Raw genomic sequence first — 21,826 nt, 5'->3', positions numbered from 1 at the left:
CTTGTGGAAATTAAAAGTACAACACACGATATTTCTAAAAAATTTTTTTGGAAGGAAAGTTCAAGAAAACCCTCAGAAAAATGAGGAACAAATACATACACTTGGAAAATCTGAGACATAAGGTTTGGAAATTAAAGAACAAATCCAGAGGTCTACAACTGACTAACTAGAATCCCAGAAGGAAGAGAAGAACAAGCCAAATAATACTATCAAAGATGCCATGAGAAAAAAAAAAAAAAAAAGTTCCCAAACTAACAGATATAAGTTTCTTGATTCGAAGGGCCCTTAAAGAGCTCAGCACAATGAATGAAGGAAAAAAAAAAAAAAGTCTAAGGTTCATCATTTGGAAATCTTGAGAATAGCAGGGGGGAAAAAAAGCAGAAATTAGGAATTCCCTTCCTTGGTATTCTCCTTCAGTCCTAGGGTACCACACAGTTTCCCCATAGCTCTTCATTACAGCAAATAATTCTTTATATAATACTAAACCAAGAAGGAGGAAGATACTTTTTTTTTTAAGTTTTTTTTTTTTTTTTTGAAAGAGAGAGAGTGAGCATGAGAGGGAGAAGGTCAGAGGGAGAAGCACACTCTCCACAGAGCTGGGAGCCTGATATGGGACTCGATCCTGGGACTCCATGATCATGACCTGAGCTGAAGGCAGTTGCTTAACCAACTGAGTCACTCAGGTGCCCCAGGAAGAAGATACTGTATGAAGAAACTAAAAGATACAACTGAGTTGAAAAACAAAGGGAGATTCCAGATGAAGAGGAAGAGAGGGCCCAGATTACAGCTGGGTCTTTAACCTAGACAACTACCAGTCCAGATTGAACATGAGAGTGAAGTTCTTTTTTTTTTTTTTTTTTAATTTTTTATTTTTTATAAACATATATTTTTATCCCCAGGGGTACAGGTCTGTGAATCACCAGGTTTACACATTTCACAGCACTCACCAAAGCACATACCCTCCCCAATGTCCATAATCCCACCCCCTTCTTAAGGAAGGATTTCTCTCAGTAAGAGAGAGAGGGAAAACTAAAAAACAAACCAAAACCTGGTAGAGTTCATGAAAATCCTATGTAATTAGTCACTCTGACCTCGTGGAAGAGAAGTCTGTAAGTTGGGGAAGAATTAGAGGTAGAGCTATAGAATGCTTAGAAGAAAAAATATTCTTGGTGAAATAGTTATCAGCAACACCTTTATAGTGATAATTCTGAAAAAAGACCCTAAATTATCAATATAATTTTGAAATTAAGACATAAATATTACATAAGGAATATAAGTGAAAAAAGTGTAGAAAAGGATCTGAAAATACTAAATCTTCACTTTCCGTATTAAATAGCCAAAAGGTTTTATCTAAAATTGATACAATCAAGAAATGGCAGAGGAAGCATATTTTTAGGAAGGTGGAGGGAAATGCCAGGAAACACAGCTAAGAAAATTATCTCTGAAAAGTAAGACCCAAGGGAGCAGTGAGTAGCAATAAGAGCACTAGAGGCTTATTTTTTTCTTTTCTTTTGTTTAAATATAAGCTGATAGTGCTATGTATATAGTACTATATAAACAAATATATAGTACTTATAATATATAATACTATATAAATATACATTTATAAGTATACAAATATAAATATTATATAAGATATAATATATAATAATTATAAGTATATAAACAATTATATTTATAAATATGCATACTTACATAGATACATAAATATATATACTTATATTGATATTATATGTCTATATTTCTATATACTACTTCAATTAAAAAACTAGATAAAATATATCTTTTAAATTTCCCATTAAAAGAAAGTGAGTTATAAAAGAAAAAATAAAGAAAGCAAAGTAAAGAAAAAAAAAATGAGGTTATGCAGTCAAATAAAAATGTCTCTGGTTTATCTTGTCGAACCCAAAATATTAACTGTTTTTTTGCAGTCACCGATTGGTTTGACTTTCTAGTTTCCTCTCTCCCTTTTATGAGTCTTAGTGCTTATTCAAATTATACACTAAAACTCCTAGGCCATCAACAGCCACTTAAACAATGGGACTCCACCTCTCATTTGATCTAGGAATAGGTATGTTCCCAAGACAGGCCACAGGGAAGCTTTTTCCTAAACTTTGCTCTTCAGACAAGGGGTTAGTGGGACACTTCACACAAGCTGGGTAAAAGCTGAGATGAGAGAAGTCTCTGTGATCTTTACCACATTTAATGTCTTGTCCCAGTCATTCCTGAAATACCGCAGTTTCCTACTACTTGGGATTACCATTATTGTTCAAGTGGGCTTATAAAATTTACTTTTCGGAGTGAACTATTACCAAATCTCACATTTATAAATGATTTCTTTCTACTTTCTTAAACTATTCTTCGTTTATAAGATTTTATGTTTTCTCCTTGACAAACCACAAATGGGGTCTCATAGGCAAAGGCACAGGTCAATTGATGTTGTGATGGCAAATTAAAAATGCCAGTTACCAGAGATAAAATGAAAGTTATATTATTACTCTCCCTAAAGTGTTATATAGTAATCAACACCCTGAGAGAAGGAAACATGATTTAAGAGTTGGCTTATATGAGCATAGGGGTTCATGGGATTTCTCCAAATCTTGATTGAGGTTCTACCTATTTGTGTGTGTGTGTGTGTGTGTGTGTGTGTGTGCGTCCCCTGCGCACGCATGCTCTTAGTGGTGAAACTAATTTTGTTCTTACTTACAGGTGAATTTTCCTTGAGATTATGCCACTATCCCCTATTAGACACTGACATGTTCCTAAATTTAAGCACTTGAGAAGAAGAAATCCAAATGATAAATATCACTTAGTAGTCCGCCAAGGCCCCTTGTCCCTGAATACTTTATGCTCTGATGCTGATTTGTAAGTCAAATAGTTTAGTTGTATGCCAGTGCTCACATTCAGCCTTATCAACCTCATAGCACAAAGAGACCTTGTAATGTAATATCTCATCACCAAAAGGACAGTTAGATAATATAGGACCATGCTTCAAAAATGGCTTAGCTGGCAAATACATATTTTAAACAGACTGGTTGATTGACTTAAATATTAGAACTGTCTTTCATCAAGTCTTGATTGGCTGATAACGTTGAACCAATAGTAGCTTCTTTGAAAAACATTTCATTTAAGATGATGTAAATAATATCTTGTATTATTAACAGATTCCTAAAAACCTTCATTTACTATCTGCATAATAATAATCTGGCATATACATTACCCTTTAGAAATTGAAACATCACTGTATCTATTTGAAATACTAATGGGAAAAGAGATATGAAGAAAAAAATCTTTAAATAATAGGAAGTTCTTAAACATAAGTTTTAATCTTATTATGAAAAATTGGCATTAATTATGCAAGTTTGTGTGCCAAAATATACTTTGCTGGTCTTGGTTGCTTTATTATCATGATGAATACAAGAAAATGTATTCAATATGCCTGGATCAAAATTCACAGATTTTAAATAAATTGTTTCTTTTGTGCTTTTCTGATACTGCTTTAAGAAGTTCAAGCTAATCAAAGTCTAAATCTTAAAGGGAGAAAATAATTTATTGATTGAAACAGGCCATGATGCATGAGTCTTGTAAAGAGATAAAATTAAATTTACTGGAGAAGTGCTCTGTACTTCATCTTCACTTCCACTAGGAAATGGTGTGTTGTTCTGCCTACATAGGAAGAAAAATAGGAAAGAATACCTGGAGGTCAGGGTCTTTCCAGACTTCATAGTAATTTCCAAATGGATCACATTAGAGAAATTGAAGAATTCTCATCCACTGCCCATCTCACCACAACATACGCCCTGTAGGAGTTCTAACTTACATGTTTAAATTGCGAATTTTTTGGTAAAGATGGTGGTGGTTAATTTCCACTGGACCACAGATAAGGTTTTAAGTAAAGGGATGATAATCTGTTAATAGCAATTCTGCTTACTTCAGAAGCAGTGGACTTTATACTTTAATAGGAAAGTCCTGTACTCATTTTCAATTAGAAAACTCTGCCAACACAATTACACACACTGTTTATAAATATCTTAATATCCAGTGGTAAATAAGAATGTCGTTTTCTTAACCGTTACAAATGTCTGTGATGTACACAAATGCAGATTTACTGTAACAAATAATTATAAATTATAAATATATAAAATATATATTTATATAAAATATATAAAATAGAAATATATAAAAATATATTTAAAATATAAATATATAAATATTATAAGAGAATACAACTTGATTGAAGAGGAAAAAATGAACATTGTTTTAAAATGGCAATGTTTTTTTCTACAGGCAGTCACTTTCAATAACAATTAGATTATCAAGCAGAAGAGCTGATTGATCGTTAATGAATCTCTTGATATTATTCCATAGTTTTCAAAAATATAAAGATTAACTGAAAAGGTTGTCATGGACATTATGTAAGAGTTAATAGGGTGTACAATTGTAAAAACAGAACAGAACCTTTTCAAAATATGTTCATACCTAAACCCAATAAAATAGGAGATTTGTGGCACTCTTTTGGGTGGCCAGCATTAATAGGCAAATATTCTTAATAAATTAATCTCCACAACTAACAGCCACAGTGAAATGGAAATTAACAAGTTCTTGCTTTTATTTTTAAAATAAAAATATCTGAAACAAGAAATATCAGTGTTTATATAAGTACCTACATCCAAAAACTGTGTTAAACTTCAATATCATACTTTGAAGGAGTTAGTGTTGAGTAAGTTATAAGAAAATATTTGTATTTTAACTTTTCCCTCCTGACTTAAAGCAGATTCCACATCAACCAACAAACTCCACAGTCGCATACAAAATGGTTTATATATCATGTATATATCGCATAAAATATATAAAAATAAGTCTATGAAATACATATAGAAGAAACAAGATAAGGATAAAAATAAACTGAAACAAGGTCAATTATTTTCTAAAATGCTTGCATTTTAGAGGCACCTGGTTGGCTCAGTCGGTTAACTGTCTGCCTTCGGCCAGGTGATGATCCCAGGGTCCTGGGATAGAGCCCCACGCTGCTGAGCAGGGAGCCAGCTTCTCCCTCTCCTTCTGCTCCCCAGCCCCGCCCATCCCACCTGTGATCTCTCTCTCTGTCAAACAAATAAATTAAGTCTTTAAAATGCATGCATTTTAGACAAAAGCAATCAAATAAATTGGAAGACCAAAAAATGTATTCATGCATCGGTGAAGAGTTTAAAAGATCCTTAAATCCACCCACCATTAATGACACTATTTCCTTCTATGAATTTCCTGTCATACTTCCTCTGTTCCAACCTGATAAAACATTGCTTTATCAACTTAATATCACCAGACAAATCTCACCAAGTTTAAGTCTATGCCATGATAGTGATCTAATAAGCCCTAGAGTACAAAGATGGCATGGGACTGTGTGCATAGTAGGCCCTCCATAAAAGCCTATTAAAAAACAAATGAAGTAAGCATATCCACCCTTCAAACTAAAAATAAATATTTACTAAATTCAGTAAGTGGGTGTTAAAGGAGTTACAAAGCCTGAAGTAGCTATCAGTTAGAAGATACCAACAACCCTGCTGGGGATGCAAAAATAACACACAGCTTTAGGTGCTACACCTTAGTCCATGCATTATAAATTTAGTAGAAAACTAAAGAAAATAGAGTAATGTAGGTTGAAATGCCCTCTGATGTAAGCCAACATTACATGAAAAAACTAAAGAATATTTTGTTGTGAAGCATCTGTCTGCAAAAGAACAAAATACTTTTTCATTAATGAGAACATAGTAACATGTTCATTAAGTGAATGAGCCATCCTCATTTTGAAATTAACTTATTTTTCATTTTAAAGGGACCTGGCTCATTACTTTATCACAAAAGTAAAGTATTTTTCTGGCTTTGTACTCAAGCCTCTTGTGTTTGCAACCCTCCCAAAAAGCCTATACACGTTTCCTGCGGTTAATTTACCACAGGTTTGTTAAAGCCAACAATTGTTAATTTACTGATCAGATTCACCTATTATTTGTATACATTATATTAAACATATTCCTAATGCACTCAAACTTCTTTGTGAGGATGCAAGGAAATTACAGTGAATATGGTGGAGATCAAGTGGGGCCTTAGATCTTCATTATAAATTATCAAAAAAAAAGAACTGGTTCCCTGGGCTATTTTCTTACCAGGAAAGGAATGAAAAAGGGAAATTTATTTCCGACCATAAATCCCAAATGTTTCATTTTCATTTTCCCCGAGTTAACTTTCTCACCTAGCTAAGCAGCATTTCCCGCTATTATTAGCTGCTCGTCCAATATCAGCTGACCAGTATCCATCAAACGCCTTGCTTCCATGAGCTTAGGGACTCCCAAGGAACCCCACGTATGCAGACTTCTGCTTACAGCTTCTAATTATTTTCTAACAGATAATAGAACATTTAAGTTCCGAGAGGTTAGATTAAATTTGTAAGTGGATCAAAACCCTAGATAAAACTGCAGAGGCTATGATCACTGTGGAAAACCGTAAGCTTTTTAGTTTTGAGATAAAATGCCCTCACTGATTGCTTATTTTCGTGACAAACCACTCTCATAATTTTTCTACCTCAGAGGTGCTCATTCTTATTTCTAATCACACTGTGCCCACCTATACATAAACTGTAAGCGATGAGAATTAAAAACATGGCTTTTTAAAAGCTGCAGCAGCTTAGAAATGTTCAAAACAATACCTTGATATTTTTATTTTTACTGGGGAAATAAATTGAGCTTTTTATGTAGTATTTATAGAACAAGTCATTTTTTAAAAAGGCTTAAAGAGAGATTCTATGGTAATCATTTTAGGAAAAGGGTAATGATGAGATTAAAATATATGTATTTACAGTATAGGTAATACTTATGATTTATTTATATTGATAATATAATTATAAAATATATGTATAATATATAATAATGTATAATATTAATATATATCAATATATATTCATTCCACTATGTAGATACACATATGTGTGTGTGTGTGTGCGCGCGCGCTACTGAAAATATCAGCACATTGAGCCTTCATTTACTGAATCAAATCACTGGTACCTGAATAACTGAAATCACCTTATGCCACATAATGTAAATCAGGCTTTTATTCCTCTAGCAGAAAAAATATTTTATATCCTTGAAACTGCAAACAGAGGATTAAACCTTAATCAAACCATCCATATCAAGGTTTGATATGTTTGAAATTATTTGCTAATATTTTGGAAATTCTGTTCCCCAGTCTCTGCTTGCCCTATGGGCAAGAGCTTTCTACCTGAATTTTATGAACAAGTTTTATATGATAAACAGCTCTTTACTGGTGCAATCAAACGGAGTGAGAATTCTTTCTAAGCCATTATAATTAGCAAATACTATTCAGATTGGAGTCAGAAACTGCACATGATCAGTATAATTCTCTTCTAGGTCTCTGGTGGCACAGCAATACATCCCCTAGTGATTTATGAAATTCACCAAATTGTAGAGTTTACAGAGCTGGAAAATATCTACAATATGGAAAACTAATGCCTTTAACAGATTCCTAATTTTCATTTATTGAATTCAAATATTGGCACAGTAGACTATGTGCTCTTGAGAAATGTCCTTTCATGCACACAAACCCAAGAAATGCTTTGGAGAAACAGAAGCAGAAAACTTAAGTTACATGTTGAGGTTTACAGAGAGAAACCTGTTTTGGTTTTATAGTCTCTTTTAGGTGCTTCAAGAGAAAAATTAAGCCTGTGAGAATATAAAACCTGTCAGGTATGTTGCCTATTTTCAAACATTTTAGTATTCCCTCAGAAATATTCAAAGCTGAAGTTTTAGAATATCTATTAAATTCAGATAACTGATACCAGCAATGAATTATGACTGCAGTCAATTATTTCTATTATTTATTTTTGCCAAAATCTCTGATAAAATCAAACTTTTTTCGCCCCTTTTTATACAGGATCCCATCCACGCATCCTTACTCCTATTGGAATAGATATAAATAGGCAAGAGACAGGGGTGGGTCTGGGGGAAACTCTAATAACAGGTTGTTATTAGAGAAGCAAACACTATCTTAAACCACAACATAAAATATCAGGAACTCAAGATTAAGAAGAAGCTAAAAATGAAACCTAGCCCTACCTGCTCATATATAAGGGAAACATTTGCACAGAAGCATTCAAATGGTTCCCACTAGGGGAGGTTCCTGACCTCCTGGATATATTGAAAATCTACAAAGTGTTTTCCTTCTTCTTCTGCTTCTTCTGCTTCTTCTTCTTCTTTTTTTAAGATTTATTTATTTATTTGACAGAGAGAAAGAAAGAAAGAGAGAGCACAAGCAGGGGGAGCAGGAGAGGGAGAAGTAGGCTATTTGCTGAGTAGGGAGCCTGATTGGGGCTCGATCCCTGGACCCTTAAATCATGACCTGACCTGCTAAGGCAGATGCTTAACTGATGGATCCACCCAGGCACCTCAGGGTTTTCCCACTTAAAGTGTTTCAAAGAGTCAATACTCTTACTTATAGAGTCAATATGGAAGATCTATTTTTCAGAGATATGTTATTACTCTGGATTCAAAACAGCTACTAAATTTGAGTTTGTAGAAATAAATCAGAGATTAGCATTATAAATATTTAAGGAAGATGATCCAAGTACAATATGGTACAATATGTCAAATAAAGGTAAGACTGTTGGGGGGAAATTCTACAGAAATTAATTAGATTGGAATGAAGAAGGCTTAAAAGAGGAATAGAAGTCTTTTGAAAAATAGGGGAAAAAATCTATTCAGGCAATTAACAAAACATTTATTGGTTCCTAACTACATGCTTGCATTATGTTTGTCATTAAATAGGCAGTTGTGGGGTCAACAGACAGTCTTCGTTGTCAAAGATCCTATAGCCTACTGGTAGAGTAGGCTTCTACAATAATAACTAGCACAAATACGTAGGTAATAGTCTATCATGATAGATGCACAAAGGAAAATTTCTAAACTCTGTTAAGTTATAATTTGGATTAAGGGGTCAGGAAAGCTATCTTGGAGATCATATGCTTAAACTGAGAAAATAAGAATGACTGCGAGTTCATCAGGTGTAAATGGAAGAAAGACCCTCCAGGCAAAGGGATTGTCATGCTTGGCTTGTAAGCAGTAGAAAGAAGGTCAATGAAGAGAATGAAGACAGGAAAAGTGATGAGGAGGTCGGGAAGCAAGGATTTAGTATTTTACCTTAGTGAAGCCACTGGAAGTTTTTATGCCAAGGAGTAACACAATTCAAGACTTGTATTAAAAAGTAAGGAGATCCAACTGGAGGTTATTCTCATAATTCAAGCTGAAGACATCAACAGTTTGGATTAAGGTGGTAGCAGTGGAGTATAACAAGAAAAGGAAGCTCTCCAAATGTGTTCTTGGCATAGAATAGAAGCATTTGCTCTTGAATTGTAATGGATCATGTGAGGGATTGTGACATTCAATGACAAATCCCAAACTACTGATATGGACAATAAGGGTGGATAGATACACAAATTATTTACGTAGGTAAGACTGAATGCAGAACAGATTTAGAAGAGAAGGTATAAAAGTACATTCTGAATGTGTTAAACTTGAGATGACCCTGAGATTTCAACTTGGAGATATCAAGGATGGAGAGAAAGTCAGATTCATAAAATAAACTAGAGATGAAATTTGGTAATTCAAAGAGAAAATTTAGGGAAAAGAGGTCTAAACCATGGTACCGAGAAATTTCAGTATTTCCAGGATTGCTTAATGCCAGCATGATTTTGAGAAGCAAGAAAGTTGAGGATTTTTAAAGGAATGCGATTGTAACAGTGAGCCATGAATCCAAGTTGTTTGAGGAGGGATATAGGGAAGGGGCAGCTGAGAGGTAGCGAAAGCTAGAAGAGTAGATATATGGGTGATACCTAAAAGGGTAAAATGTTCCTCAAGTATGTGCAATAGAAAAGGAACCAGAGGGGCAGGAGAAGGCAGTTAGAGAATGGGGTGTTTGAAATAGTGATTTCAGATGTGATGCCATTTCTAATCAAGCTCTATACAGTTAACAGGATATAAACAAGGCTTAATGGAATAAATTATAACAGAGATTATTTACTTTAGTTACTGGTAAATTTCTTTTTTCTTGTGTTTACTTTTCCTTCCCTTTCCTTTCTTTTCTTTTTAGGAGACCTTTGAAAGACTAACTTCTATTTCTAATGGAGTTTATAGAATCTCTTTTTGAAGATATTGTTTGATTTTTAAAAGCAAAGTAACTGCCTAAATGCTTTCTTAGTTATTTTAGCTATAATTCATTTAAGGAAAGAAGAATTGTTTATAACTGACTTCTCAAGATCATGGCAGCAGTGTTGAATCCTTTGACATCTAAGTAATGGGCTTTTTAAAAAAGGAATTTTGCATTTTGTTTTACCTCTAAAATTGATTAATTATATTCATGTATGCAAATGAGCAAAATCTGGAAGACCTAAAGATATCATTGGATTAAATTGTATGAATTTTTAAAAATCCATTATTAGTATGATACAGGATCTAAGAGTTATTATTAACTCTGTGAAGTCATAAGCATAAAAATGTTATTTTTATAATGTGAAATTATGTTATTGAACAGAACATCTTTTCAAATAATTTTTTTAAGTCTGCTATAATCTGAAAGAAAATATAAACTCTACTAGTAAATTCTATTTGTCTCAACCCATTAATATGATATCAGTTAGAGTTGGAACAATTCTCATTAAGGCAATGAATATGATGGGGCACCAGGATGGCTCAATCAGTTAAGCGCATCTGACTCTTGGTTTCTGCTTAGCTCCTGATCTCATGGTCATGATCTCACTGTTATGAGATCGAGCCCCACATCAGGCTCTGCGCTGAGTTGAGCATGGAACCTCCTTGGGATTCTCTCTCCTCTCCTTTTGTCTCTCTCTACCTGCTCACATGCTGGCTCACTTTCTCTCTCTCTCTCCTTCTCTCTCTCAAAAATAAATACATACATACATACATACATACATACAATTTTTAAAGAATTCATTGAATATCATAAAGACAATACAAGGAAGAGCAACATGTAAGCAAAATTCACATGGACATTTCTTCTGAAAACAGTGCAATGATCATACAAGATAAATAGATTTTCCTATTGTATAGGGAGAGGGCAACAAGTTCTTCTTCCTTTAATAGAAATATGACTATTTTTTAAAAAGATTTTGTCTATTTATTTGACAGACAGAGATCATAAGTAGGAAGAGAGGCAGACAGAGAGAGTGGAGGAAGCAGGCTCCCCGCCAAGTGAAAGCCCGATGAGGGGCTCGATCCCAGGACCCTGGGATCATGACCTGAGCTGAAGTCAGAGGCTTTAACCTCCTGAGCCACCCAGGTGCCCCGAAATATGACTATTTATACAGTAAGCCTGGATAATCTGAAACACATTTTTTTGGAGCAACTTACTGGGAGCTAGGTGGTTGACTTGGCATGGGAAAGCTGACAGTAAAGCCAACAAACAGAGCACTAAGCTGAAGCATTATTATTATTCAGTCACTGGAATTTAGGATAATTGTTTTTTTATCTCAATATTTTTTAAGAAAACAAATAAATAAAACATTTAAATACACATACACTTACAAGGGATAATGTCAAGTGATAGTAGGCTTAAATATCAGAGCAAACAACAACAACAAAACAATAGTAGTAGAAATTCAGACAAACTCAAGAGTCTGTCTGATTTGACCAGACCATGTTCCCCAATTCCAGGAATCTTACTCAATAGCTTCATTTTTTAGTTATGTGTTCTGTAGCATTTTATGGATAAAAAGAAAACAAAACACAAAACCCAAAAGACAACAAGGTAAAACCAAACCAAAAATAAAAAAATAATACCCTGTGCTTTTCCAATGAAATGGTGATATTTGAAACAAAAACTAGACATGTGTATAAATGTAGATATTCTTCTTAAGAAGGTGGACCTCTAGGGTAATTTTCTTAATGTTGTTCAATGTGATCTTCCTTTATGGTAATTAAGGACATATTGGCCATTCAGTAGCTATGTGTTATTATTGTCATTATGAATCCATTAGACATATTCAGGTGAGTTGAGTAACAGCCTTCTGACCAAATTCTCCTTCTCCTGCTTTTAGCATAGCATTTCATAGAATATAGATTGTTTCTTATTTATTTTTGCCTATGGTTTTTACCATAGAATTTTTATTCTAAAAATCATCTCCTATGCCCTGGATATCAATAGAAATATTGGATGTAGTGAGTTTTAAGTTGTTGCATTTTGTCATTTATTAAAATAACCAGTAACACAGAGCTACATCTAATAAACTTAGTAGTAGTAGTTATTGAATCTAGAACATTCTACTCCAACTATAAAGGTGCATGTTGGGGATAGGGTGGGACAAAGAGATCTAATGCTTAGTAAGAGTATGCAGTTCCCATTATCTTCAGACTTTATTTTTTTTCTTTAAAATGGCATAAAACATATGCTGATAAACAAATATATATAGACACTAGTTTGCAAAAGAGAAGGTAGCATGATTGCAGTATATGTTATATGAGTTTGAAAGTTAAACTTGGAATATTCTACCACATGGAAGGACCCAAACTAAAAGATATGTCAAATAAGACTTTAATCTCAATAACCTTGGGAATATGAGCAACTTTAACTTAATTCTTAGGCCCAAATTATAAATAAATTTGCTCGCATGAAACCTTCTATTACAGTTTGATATGTTATTTAAGTATTCATAATGATTTACACACATAGTAGATGAGCTAACAATGTTGGTATGAAATGTGGATAATTTTGCATTCAAATTACACCAGCCTGTTTAAAATCTGAATTTATCGTTAACTTTGCCAGTGCGACTATATTTTAATTATTGCGATGTCATACTAATGTTTTGAAGGAAGTTGTGAAAATAGTAGGAGGTGTTTCTGCTTGATATTTATTGAAATTGCCAATAGAATTCCGCCAATCTATTAATCTTCTAGTATTTATCCATGAGGTATGAGGGCTCAGTAAAAATATTTTCCCTAATAAATATTTCTTTAAACTTTTAAAAAGAACATACTGTTTGGAGTCTGTTGGTCACCAGATTTATCAACCATTTAGGAAAATGACCCCTTTCATGGCTCAATCAGAGTCTCATCTAAAATTCAGTAGAAATCTTAAGACTTCAAGCTATCATCTCCACTCCTGTTTCCATGGGAATAGACTTCAGATCAGGAAAAAAAAAAAAAAAAATGGATAGGGTTAGGAGCTTTCAAATAATCATTCAAAATCATGATGAAGCTTTTAGAGCTTCTTTCTTAGGTGATTATTTTGTAGCCTCTTAACCCCTTTTTGCCGGTCTGTTTCCATGGAAATATGACAAAAATGGCTGTCTAAGCCTCCAGCAGAGATTATTAGCATTCTTGTGGATTTCAGCTTTGGCTACAGTCTAGGCTGGGCAAGATCTTTTTCTTTTTTTTTTTAAACTCTGTCTTACATATTAACTTATATTGTGTATATTCATTGTCCTTTTTCTTCATAACTTTCACTTTGAAAATTCCCTTCACAACATATACGTATAATCAAGATCAAATTGATTGTGACATAACTGAAAAAGGCTTCAGTTTCACATTTTACTATATGAGCCAGGACATGTAGCTGCAGAGAATGTTAGAACTTTTAGACACCTGCAGAAAGAAACACTATTTAGTTACTGGACTCAATGTCTGTCAGGTGTTGGTAGATAAGTAACAAAAGTGGTATTCAAAATATTAAGCAACTGGTAAGGTACAGCACCAACTGATCAGAACAGCTGGTTTGTACCTGTTAATTATCAGTTCTATTATCTAATAACCAATATATTGTTGAACTAAAAGCAGCCCTATATAAGAAAGTAAGCATTATATCCAAATAAATTATTCAAAGTCAAAAACTGAGCTCCTGTACAACCTAAAAAAGAGCTTACAAGAAAAACTGGGTAGAAATATATAGCAATCCATCTTTAAAAATCAAAATGCATATGCTTGCATCATCTTTCATATAAAGGTCATTTAAAAATCAAAATTATTCTTATTATTGAAGATTTTATGCTAAAATAAGAAAGAATATATACATGGGTCTTTGATAGAACCTCTGGCAAGTTATCTTGTGTTGAATGTGAAAAAAATAACAGCATACCTCATACATATTTTATCTGTCCTACCTTCTGAAATTCGCTGAACAGCTCAATCTACAATTTTTGCTAGGGGAAATCTTAAAGTTCTGATTAACTTCATAAAGTATTTTTATTCTTCAGAGCTCTCTTATTTTTCTATAGTTGGAGCTTTTTACCCATTAGGTTTGTCTTCTGAATTTGAACTGAAAAAGTAAATTTCAATTGGTAATTATCTGACTTAGGTAGATTCCTAATTTAAATTTAACACTAACTTACTATCGAAACTAATCTTGATTGATGTTTTTTGTTAGTAGATTATAACAATAATAAAATAAAGCAGCCTAATTAATTTTTCAGACCATCATCCCTACTCCCAAATGCAATTTGCCTTTCTTTACTTCGTGGTTAAATACAAAGCACTTGAGAGTAGAATTTGGCTTGCAGGGTTTCAGCCGTCGGCTTATTTGTGTAAATAAAGTTTACTGGAACACAGTCATACCCATTCTTGCATTTTTTTGTTTTGTTTTTGTTTTCAAAGACCTTATCTATTTACTTGAGAGAGAGAGAGAAAGAATGAGAGAGAGAGCATGAGAAAGGAGAGGGTCAGAGGAAGAAGAAGACTCCCGTTGATCAGGGAGCCCAATGTGGAACTCGATCTGAGGACTTCAGGACTAGGACCTGAGCCAAAGGCAGTCACCCAACCAACTGAGCCCTCCAGGCGCCCCTGTTTTGTTTTGTTTTTAAGTGTCTATGGCTGCTCACTTACCCAAAGGATGGAGTTGAGTAGTTTCTATGGAGACCACGTCGCACAAAAAAGCCTATTTATTCTCTGGTCCTTTAAGCAAAAGTTTGCTGACCTTTGCTCAAGGCTTTAATTGTAGAGTATACCATTTCTTTCTTTTTTTTCTTTTTTTAAATTCTAAAAGCAGTCTATTAAAAATGGATTAAAAAAAACGTGGTTGCCTGGTGTTTATACTTACATCCATGAACTCCACATTGGCTTTGGGACCAGTTGTTTCATTAAGAATCTTAATAGCCACAGGAATCTTTACTGTTTCTCCTTCAGGTACCCAAATGCCCTTTGGGGGGAAAAATCACATTAAATCTAAATGAAGATATAGAAATTTATACCAGAAACAACATTTGATTTAACCACTCAATCTATTAATTTCTTAAAAAACAATTTAGAGATTCTATATTCTTTTATTCAGTCAACAAACATTTATCTAATACCTGTTATGTGTTACAAGTTACTTAGCAACTTTGTTGTTTCCTTTCATTATCTGAAGATGAATCATATATTTATTCTGCTTTCAAGGTGTTTACTATTACATTATAAAGCATTGCTATTATAAAATTCAATTTGAATGTGTGAAAAAGCTTTTCAATAGTGACAGAAATGAAATAAGATATAAATATTAGATTCAGATGATATATCAATTTCTTAAGACTCAAAGAACACTGTTCCAATTTTTGATCTTTAGTTGTCTCATTTGTAATTTAGAACACTGGGTTAAGTCATGTTGGAGGTTCTTTTCAGCTTTAATATTATTTAATTATTCTGCAACTAAAACAAATAAAGATACAAAAAAACATATTTTCCTGTTCCTGAAGATTGAATTGGTTTAAAAATTAGTTTTCTAAGATGATTATTCTAAGACAAGTACTAGAGAGAACTGAGCACATATTAATTTGTCTTTATTATCAAATATTATGTATGTGTTTGTCAAGGGTTTTTATTATCTCTGAATATAAAATATTTATACTGGCCATTGCCAGTTCTCTCCTCCTACAAAAATATCATTATAATATCGGAATAGGATCTACACACTAGAAAGGATAAAGTAGGTGGAACTTGAGTCAAGTACAACATTAAGGTAAATAACAGCATTTCTGAGTAAACAATTCAACCATTTGAATTAGGACAATAATTTTGGTAAGACATTGGGAGTGCATCAATTATCAAAGAATTTTTTTTTGAAATTCTGTGTTCTCTTACGAACACAGAAGCAAGAAAATCTCAAATTTTAGCTTATTATCCCTGACATCAAAAAAGTCTTCCTAGTCCAGTTTTAACATTAAAATGAAAGGGGGAAAAATTCTCTTATTCCCAAAGAGAACATCTCTAGTTTTTCTTAATATCAGTTGGTTCTAGTCATAAAAAAAGTGTTTTTCATTTTGTACTTCATGCTAAAATGTATGTATTTGTATTACTGAAAGTTGTAATAATATAAGAGGAGACCTAAACATAAGAATTATTAAAAAGTGAGAATAATACAGAAAAAAGGGGCATTAACCATTAGAAGATGAAGTTAAGAGTTACATTCTTCTTGGGGCTAATAGGGAAATCTATGTGTTAAATTAAAAAAAAAAAAAAAGCCAAGTTCCTTGTGGTATAATTTTTTTTTTAACTATTAATGCAGAAATGGGGAGGAAGAAGCCCAAGGTCCATAGGCTACATTTTCTTAGTGTCTTAGTGATGGTTTGTAGGGTAGAGAACAGGCTTACCATTATTCAATAAAGTAACCAGAGGGGGGTTACTTTATAAAGATATAGCATCAATATTAAAATATTCCCAAAGTATACTTTTGAAATACGAATATAAATTCAGTGAATTAATTTGTACTGCTTTTTAAATAAGTATAGTCATTATTTTCTAGTCCTAACCAGACAAAAATTCAACTACACTAATATCCATGGTATATTGGTTCAAATCTTTAATACTTAAACACAGCATTTGTCCAACCAGGAGAAAAATCAACCAAGTAATTAGCTAAGCTAATATGCATTTCTGTGGTCAAGAGTAGTTCTTTCCCATTTAAGACAATATGCCTTGGTACGAACTAATATGTTAATTAAAACAGCATCAACTATAAATACAATAGGTATAAAATTGAAATGTACTTATGGACCTTTCAAAACAAGTAATTTCAATAAAGCTACAATGCTCATGGACAACAGGCAAATAGTTATTCATAATAAAAACATTTATAAAGTTTTATAATTAAAGGTCTAAATGGTAATTTTTCCCTGCTGAGGTCATTAGATCATATTTATTCTTAAGTTAAATGGTATCCATGATTTAAAATAAAATTCACTTTCGAGACCATATCATCTTTAAAATAAAAAGTTAATTATATGCTAGGAACAATCCAAAATTGAGTTACCTTTGAAATGGAATTATTTCTAACATAATATAAATAGAAAAACAGGATAAGTCATATTTCTTTGAATATACAAATAATTTGAAAACTAGAAAGCACCAAGTCAGCTAAGAAGTTTCTACTCAAATTAGGTGTTCAATTAATAATTTTGAGTTTAATGAAACAAAATATGCACACAAAGAGTTTAAGAAATTTCTGCATTTAGGCCTTAGAATAAAATAATTTTATTTTAAAAAGATTAAATTATTTTTGGAACACTCAGGAGGGAAAATTAAGGTTTATATTCTAGTTGTTAATACTTTTTATTAAATAAACATTTGTTTTAAGTAGAAAAAATGAACATTTTAAAGTGCAAAATTTCTAAGATTCAGTCTATTTTAACAGAAATACTTGTAAAAACTTCAGGCTTGATATAGCTTTAAGAAACCTATAAAACTGTCAAAGTAAAATTTGGGGAACTGTTCTAACAGACATCGCAAGAAGGATTTAGCACTATCCCAGCAGTTTCTTATACTTGTTACTTACGTTAAACATAAATTTCACCACAATTAACCTTGGGCCTGGCCTCCGAATTGGTTTTATAATTAAGCTAAATAAGTAAACATGCAGATGACATTATCTGAACTTTGCCTTTCCAAAAATACCTCTTATTGGAAACCCAAGATTTCACCTTTCATTCTATCTAACCTGAATTTCACAAAGAAAGTCACTTTTTTAGTTTGCATATAATGGTGAGGACAACCAAACTGAAAATTTTTCTGCTAAATCATATTAACAGGTAGGCAAAAAAAAAGTGGTTTTGGAACTAATCCTATCCTGTTAACAAATCAGGACATTTGTGTGGATTCTAAAGAGACAGGCAGTGTCATTCTGAGGGGGAGATGTGGGAATTAAAGGGCAGGAGAAAAGAACAAGGATTATGGTATATGCTCAGGCCTGTCTGGGATTCCATGGAGCACTGTGTAGGGGAAGGAAAATGGGCTCGAGCTGTATATTCTAGGTAGGGACAAAATTTGCCAACATAAAAAGTGGATCAGAAGGGTATGGACAGAAAGACTATATGCTGTGGCTCTTTGTGACAGTTTCCTGCTTTCCCATGCTAGTTTCTATCCCAGCTTGCTCAATAAAAATGAATGAATTCACTTATGCAGCAACTTCTCAATACGATACCGGTTGTCCTCTCCGAATATTAAAAGGAAATTAGGTTAGCTAGAGCAATAATTCTGGCTGTTATTTAAGAGAAGTCTGAAGCAAAAAATAACTGGTGGTATGGGTTATTTTTTTTTACTTACCTTATAAACTGTTCCAAAAGCACCTGAGCCAAGTACTTTCACTCTTTTGAGCTCAGTTTCTTTCAAAATACGAAGTTGAGCTTGATTGGGTGCAGTACCACTGGGAGTTAAAGGTTCTACCAACTACAAAACAAAAAGAATACAGGTTCTCTAACTTTCAATTCCAGTCAATGCCTCTCCCTTGTCCTCTGCCTGATGCTCTTTCTCATACATACAAAAAAAGACACAGGCATACTTTCCTTGACAATTTTTTTGTCGTATGGATCACTCACTATTCCCTCAGTCTATCCTTTCACTTCTCAAGCTTTTTGTCTGGGTGAACACAAGTTACAATGTGCCTACTTTAGGCATATTAAGCTAGGAGATTCTCCTGCCCCCTTCCGCACTCCCCCCCCCCCCCCCGCACCAACATTTTAAAGAAATTTAGGCTAATTAGCGGCTCCTAATCCTACTTTTTGAAGTCCTTCCAGTTTTGGTATCTACAACAAAGAGTCAGATCTTAGTTATGTCCATGTACTCTATCAAAGTTTTCTTTCTCGTTTTAGGAGACTCAATAAATAGAATTAGAAAAATAAAATATAACTAGGAAGCCAGGACAAATGTGTCAGAAGAGAACAAAGTAAGTTAACACAATACCAATGCACCAGGACAGTGCTGATAAAATTTTCATGTACATTTGAATTACCCGAGGTTCTTGTGAAAATGCAGATTCTAGGTCAGTAACTCTAAGGCTGTGGCTGAAAATTGAATTTTTGCAGAACTCCAGGTGAATTCTATGTATGATGATGGTCCTTGAGCACATTTTAAGCAGCAAGACACTAGAGTACTTTACAGATCAAATATTCTAAAATTCTATGAAATGATTCTAGATTCTGGGTGAATGCTATGGTATGCACAGGGATAAAATAGCCACCAGCAAGAAAACTTCATTAGTTTTGGCTTCCTGGAGGAGACACACTTTAGAATTGGTCTTGAGGGGAGCAAATTTTGGTTTCAGCTCAGGTCACTATCTCAGGGTCCTGAGATGGAGGCTGCGTTGGGCTCTAAGCTCAGTGTGGTTTCTTTGGGATTCTGCCCCTGCTTGCACTTTCTCTCTCTAAAATACATACATGCATACATACAATCTTTAAAAAAAATAAAATTGGTCTTGAGATAATAAAAATGGATTGGCGTGGAGGAGGGTATTATCATTGTGAAGAACAGTTTGGACACAGCATCAAGAAGAAGGAAGAAGACATAAAACAGAATGCAATAGGGTTTGGGACAGGTCTGAAGGATGAGATTAGGGTGGGAAATACGAGATCATATCCTTGGCTGGGTGTGGCCAAAAGGGATAAGTTTGGATAATTTTAGATAAATAAAGGAATTAAGCTTTAAACTCAAACAAATAGCTAGTTCTTTCTCTCTCTCTCTCTTTTTTTGAAGACTGTATTTATTTGACAGAGAGATCACAGGTAGGTAGAGAGGGGGAAGCAGGCTCCCCACTGAGCAGAGAGCCCAATGCAGGGCTCAATCCCAGGACCCTAAGATCATGACTGGAGCTGAAGGCAGAGGCTTAACCCACTGAGCCACCCAGGTGCCCCTCCTAACATAAGGGAAGAATTAAAGGCAGTTCCTACTCAAATGGTCGTAAAAACCATCCCAGTGTTTCTTAGTATCTGTTTACAATGCTAAGTGCACTGTGATCCTGTGTCTTGGTTATTATTTTGCTTCTATGAATGTCGTGGTCTACTTAAGTAGCTGAACAGGATCTTGAATATAGGTAAGTATAGCAATACCAGGAATACGGAGATGATAAAAATTATCAATAAATTTGGGTTCTTGTTTAAAAGTTTAGACAACAAATATACTTTATCTCATTTTCAAATATATATTTTTAAAAATGCATATTAAAGTCACATAAAATAAATCTCAGAAAGAATTACAAAATCTTTCTAAAACTGGAAAAAGAATCTGTCAGAGAATCTCCTTCTTCCAACTCTGCAGTGCAGAATTTGTTTATTAGGTTTTGATACACACACTATATGTATAAAATCAGGAACTTCAGTGAATTATTTTTTAAAATCACATAACTTATATAAAAATCATATGCAAGATTGGGGACTAGATTTCAGTATTTGGGGCTATATGTATTTAAAATATATGCTTTGGCATATAATATGCCATAATTCCATATTTTGAAAATTTCACAATTCTACCTGCAGGTTTAGTCTTCAACAATTTTCTTAGATCTCACTTAAAAATTTATACAAACACATTTTTCCAGGAATTTGAGAATGATACCTTTAACAGAAGCATTGTTTCATTTTGCAAGCCAGTATGGTGGAAAGAGTGTCAAGTTTAAAATTGTAGCTTTGCACACTAGTACTGCCACTTAAAGGCTGAGAAAGCAATTTATCCCTCCTAACCCCTTATTTCACACCTGTGAAATAGGTACAGCAATAATTACCACAGAAGATTGTCAAAAGATGAAATGGGATGTAACATAGCTGGAAAACTTGGGAACATTGCCTGCCATATTGTAGGCACTGAATCTGTCACTCTTCAAGGGATAGGATCATGTCCCATTAACACTTTTTAATTACGGTATCTATCAAAATATCAAGTTTACAGAGCATCTCGTAAGTGTATGTTGAAAAATATTTTTTTCTACTTTTATGCATGTAACAGAAGACAGACAATCTGGAGCAATATGATTTTGGAGAAGGATATTAACTCTAAGTACATTCCAACAATATATCATGCTTTAACAAGTTTTTCACATCTGAGACAGATTTCTAGCTTTCATACTTAAGGATTTGAGTTGATCCTCTTAAGAATTCGTCTTCTGTTTAGATGATAGAAAATCATAGTTATTTATTTTTACTGAGAGAGAGATGGGAATTCTACAATTATCTAATTTAGTGCTAAGCAATAACTTTTTATAAAAAATAGAGTCTGCTTCTAAAACCAATCAGTACATGTTTATTTAGTAATGAGATGTCAGTTTGAAGGGCATTCCTAGAAAGCACAGTATTAAAAAAGAAGACAAACAAAACAATTATTTTTATAGCAATGGGACTTTCCAGCATGTAGTTAAGGGACAGAATTCTTTTCGTATTTATTCAACCACCTAAATGTCCACCGCTGTTCCAAGCCTTCAGTTCCCCTCCAACTCTAATTCACTTCACTTCTTAGAATTTTCTCCATGACTGCCCCAAGCTGGCCATAAGGGAGAATTCTGCCTCCCACATCCTAGCTAA

At 33.6% G+C, this 21,826-nt stretch overlaps 1 protein-coding gene across 4 annotated transcripts in view; it reads right to left on the bottom strand.

Annotated features, from left to right (window-relative positions):
• ERBB4 (erb-b2 receptor tyrosine kinase 4) overlaps positions 1-21,826 on the bottom strand; it is a 1,156,853-nt gene that overhangs the window by 191,163 nt on the left and 943,864 nt on the right. For all 4 annotated transcript variants that reach the window (XM_082691066.1, XM_082691068.1, XM_082691069.1 and 1 more), the window contains exons 18-19: positions 18,585-18,707; positions 15,109-15,207 (exon numbers count right to left, since the gene is read on the bottom strand). In XM_082691066.1, the coding sequence (XP_082547192.1) occupies positions 15,109-15,207; positions 18,585-18,707 (222 nt within the window). The remainder of the gene's footprint in view (positions 1-15,108; positions 15,208-18,584; positions 18,708-21,826) is intronic.

The sequence above is a fragment of the Mustela nivalis genome (genome assembly GCF_964662115.1).
Source record: "Mustela nivalis genome assembly, chromosome: 11".
Classification (NCBI taxonomy): domain Eukaryota; kingdom Metazoa; phylum Chordata; class Mammalia; order Carnivora; family Mustelidae; genus Mustela; species Mustela nivalis.
This window is presented reverse-complemented; position numbering and strand designations above follow the sequence as displayed.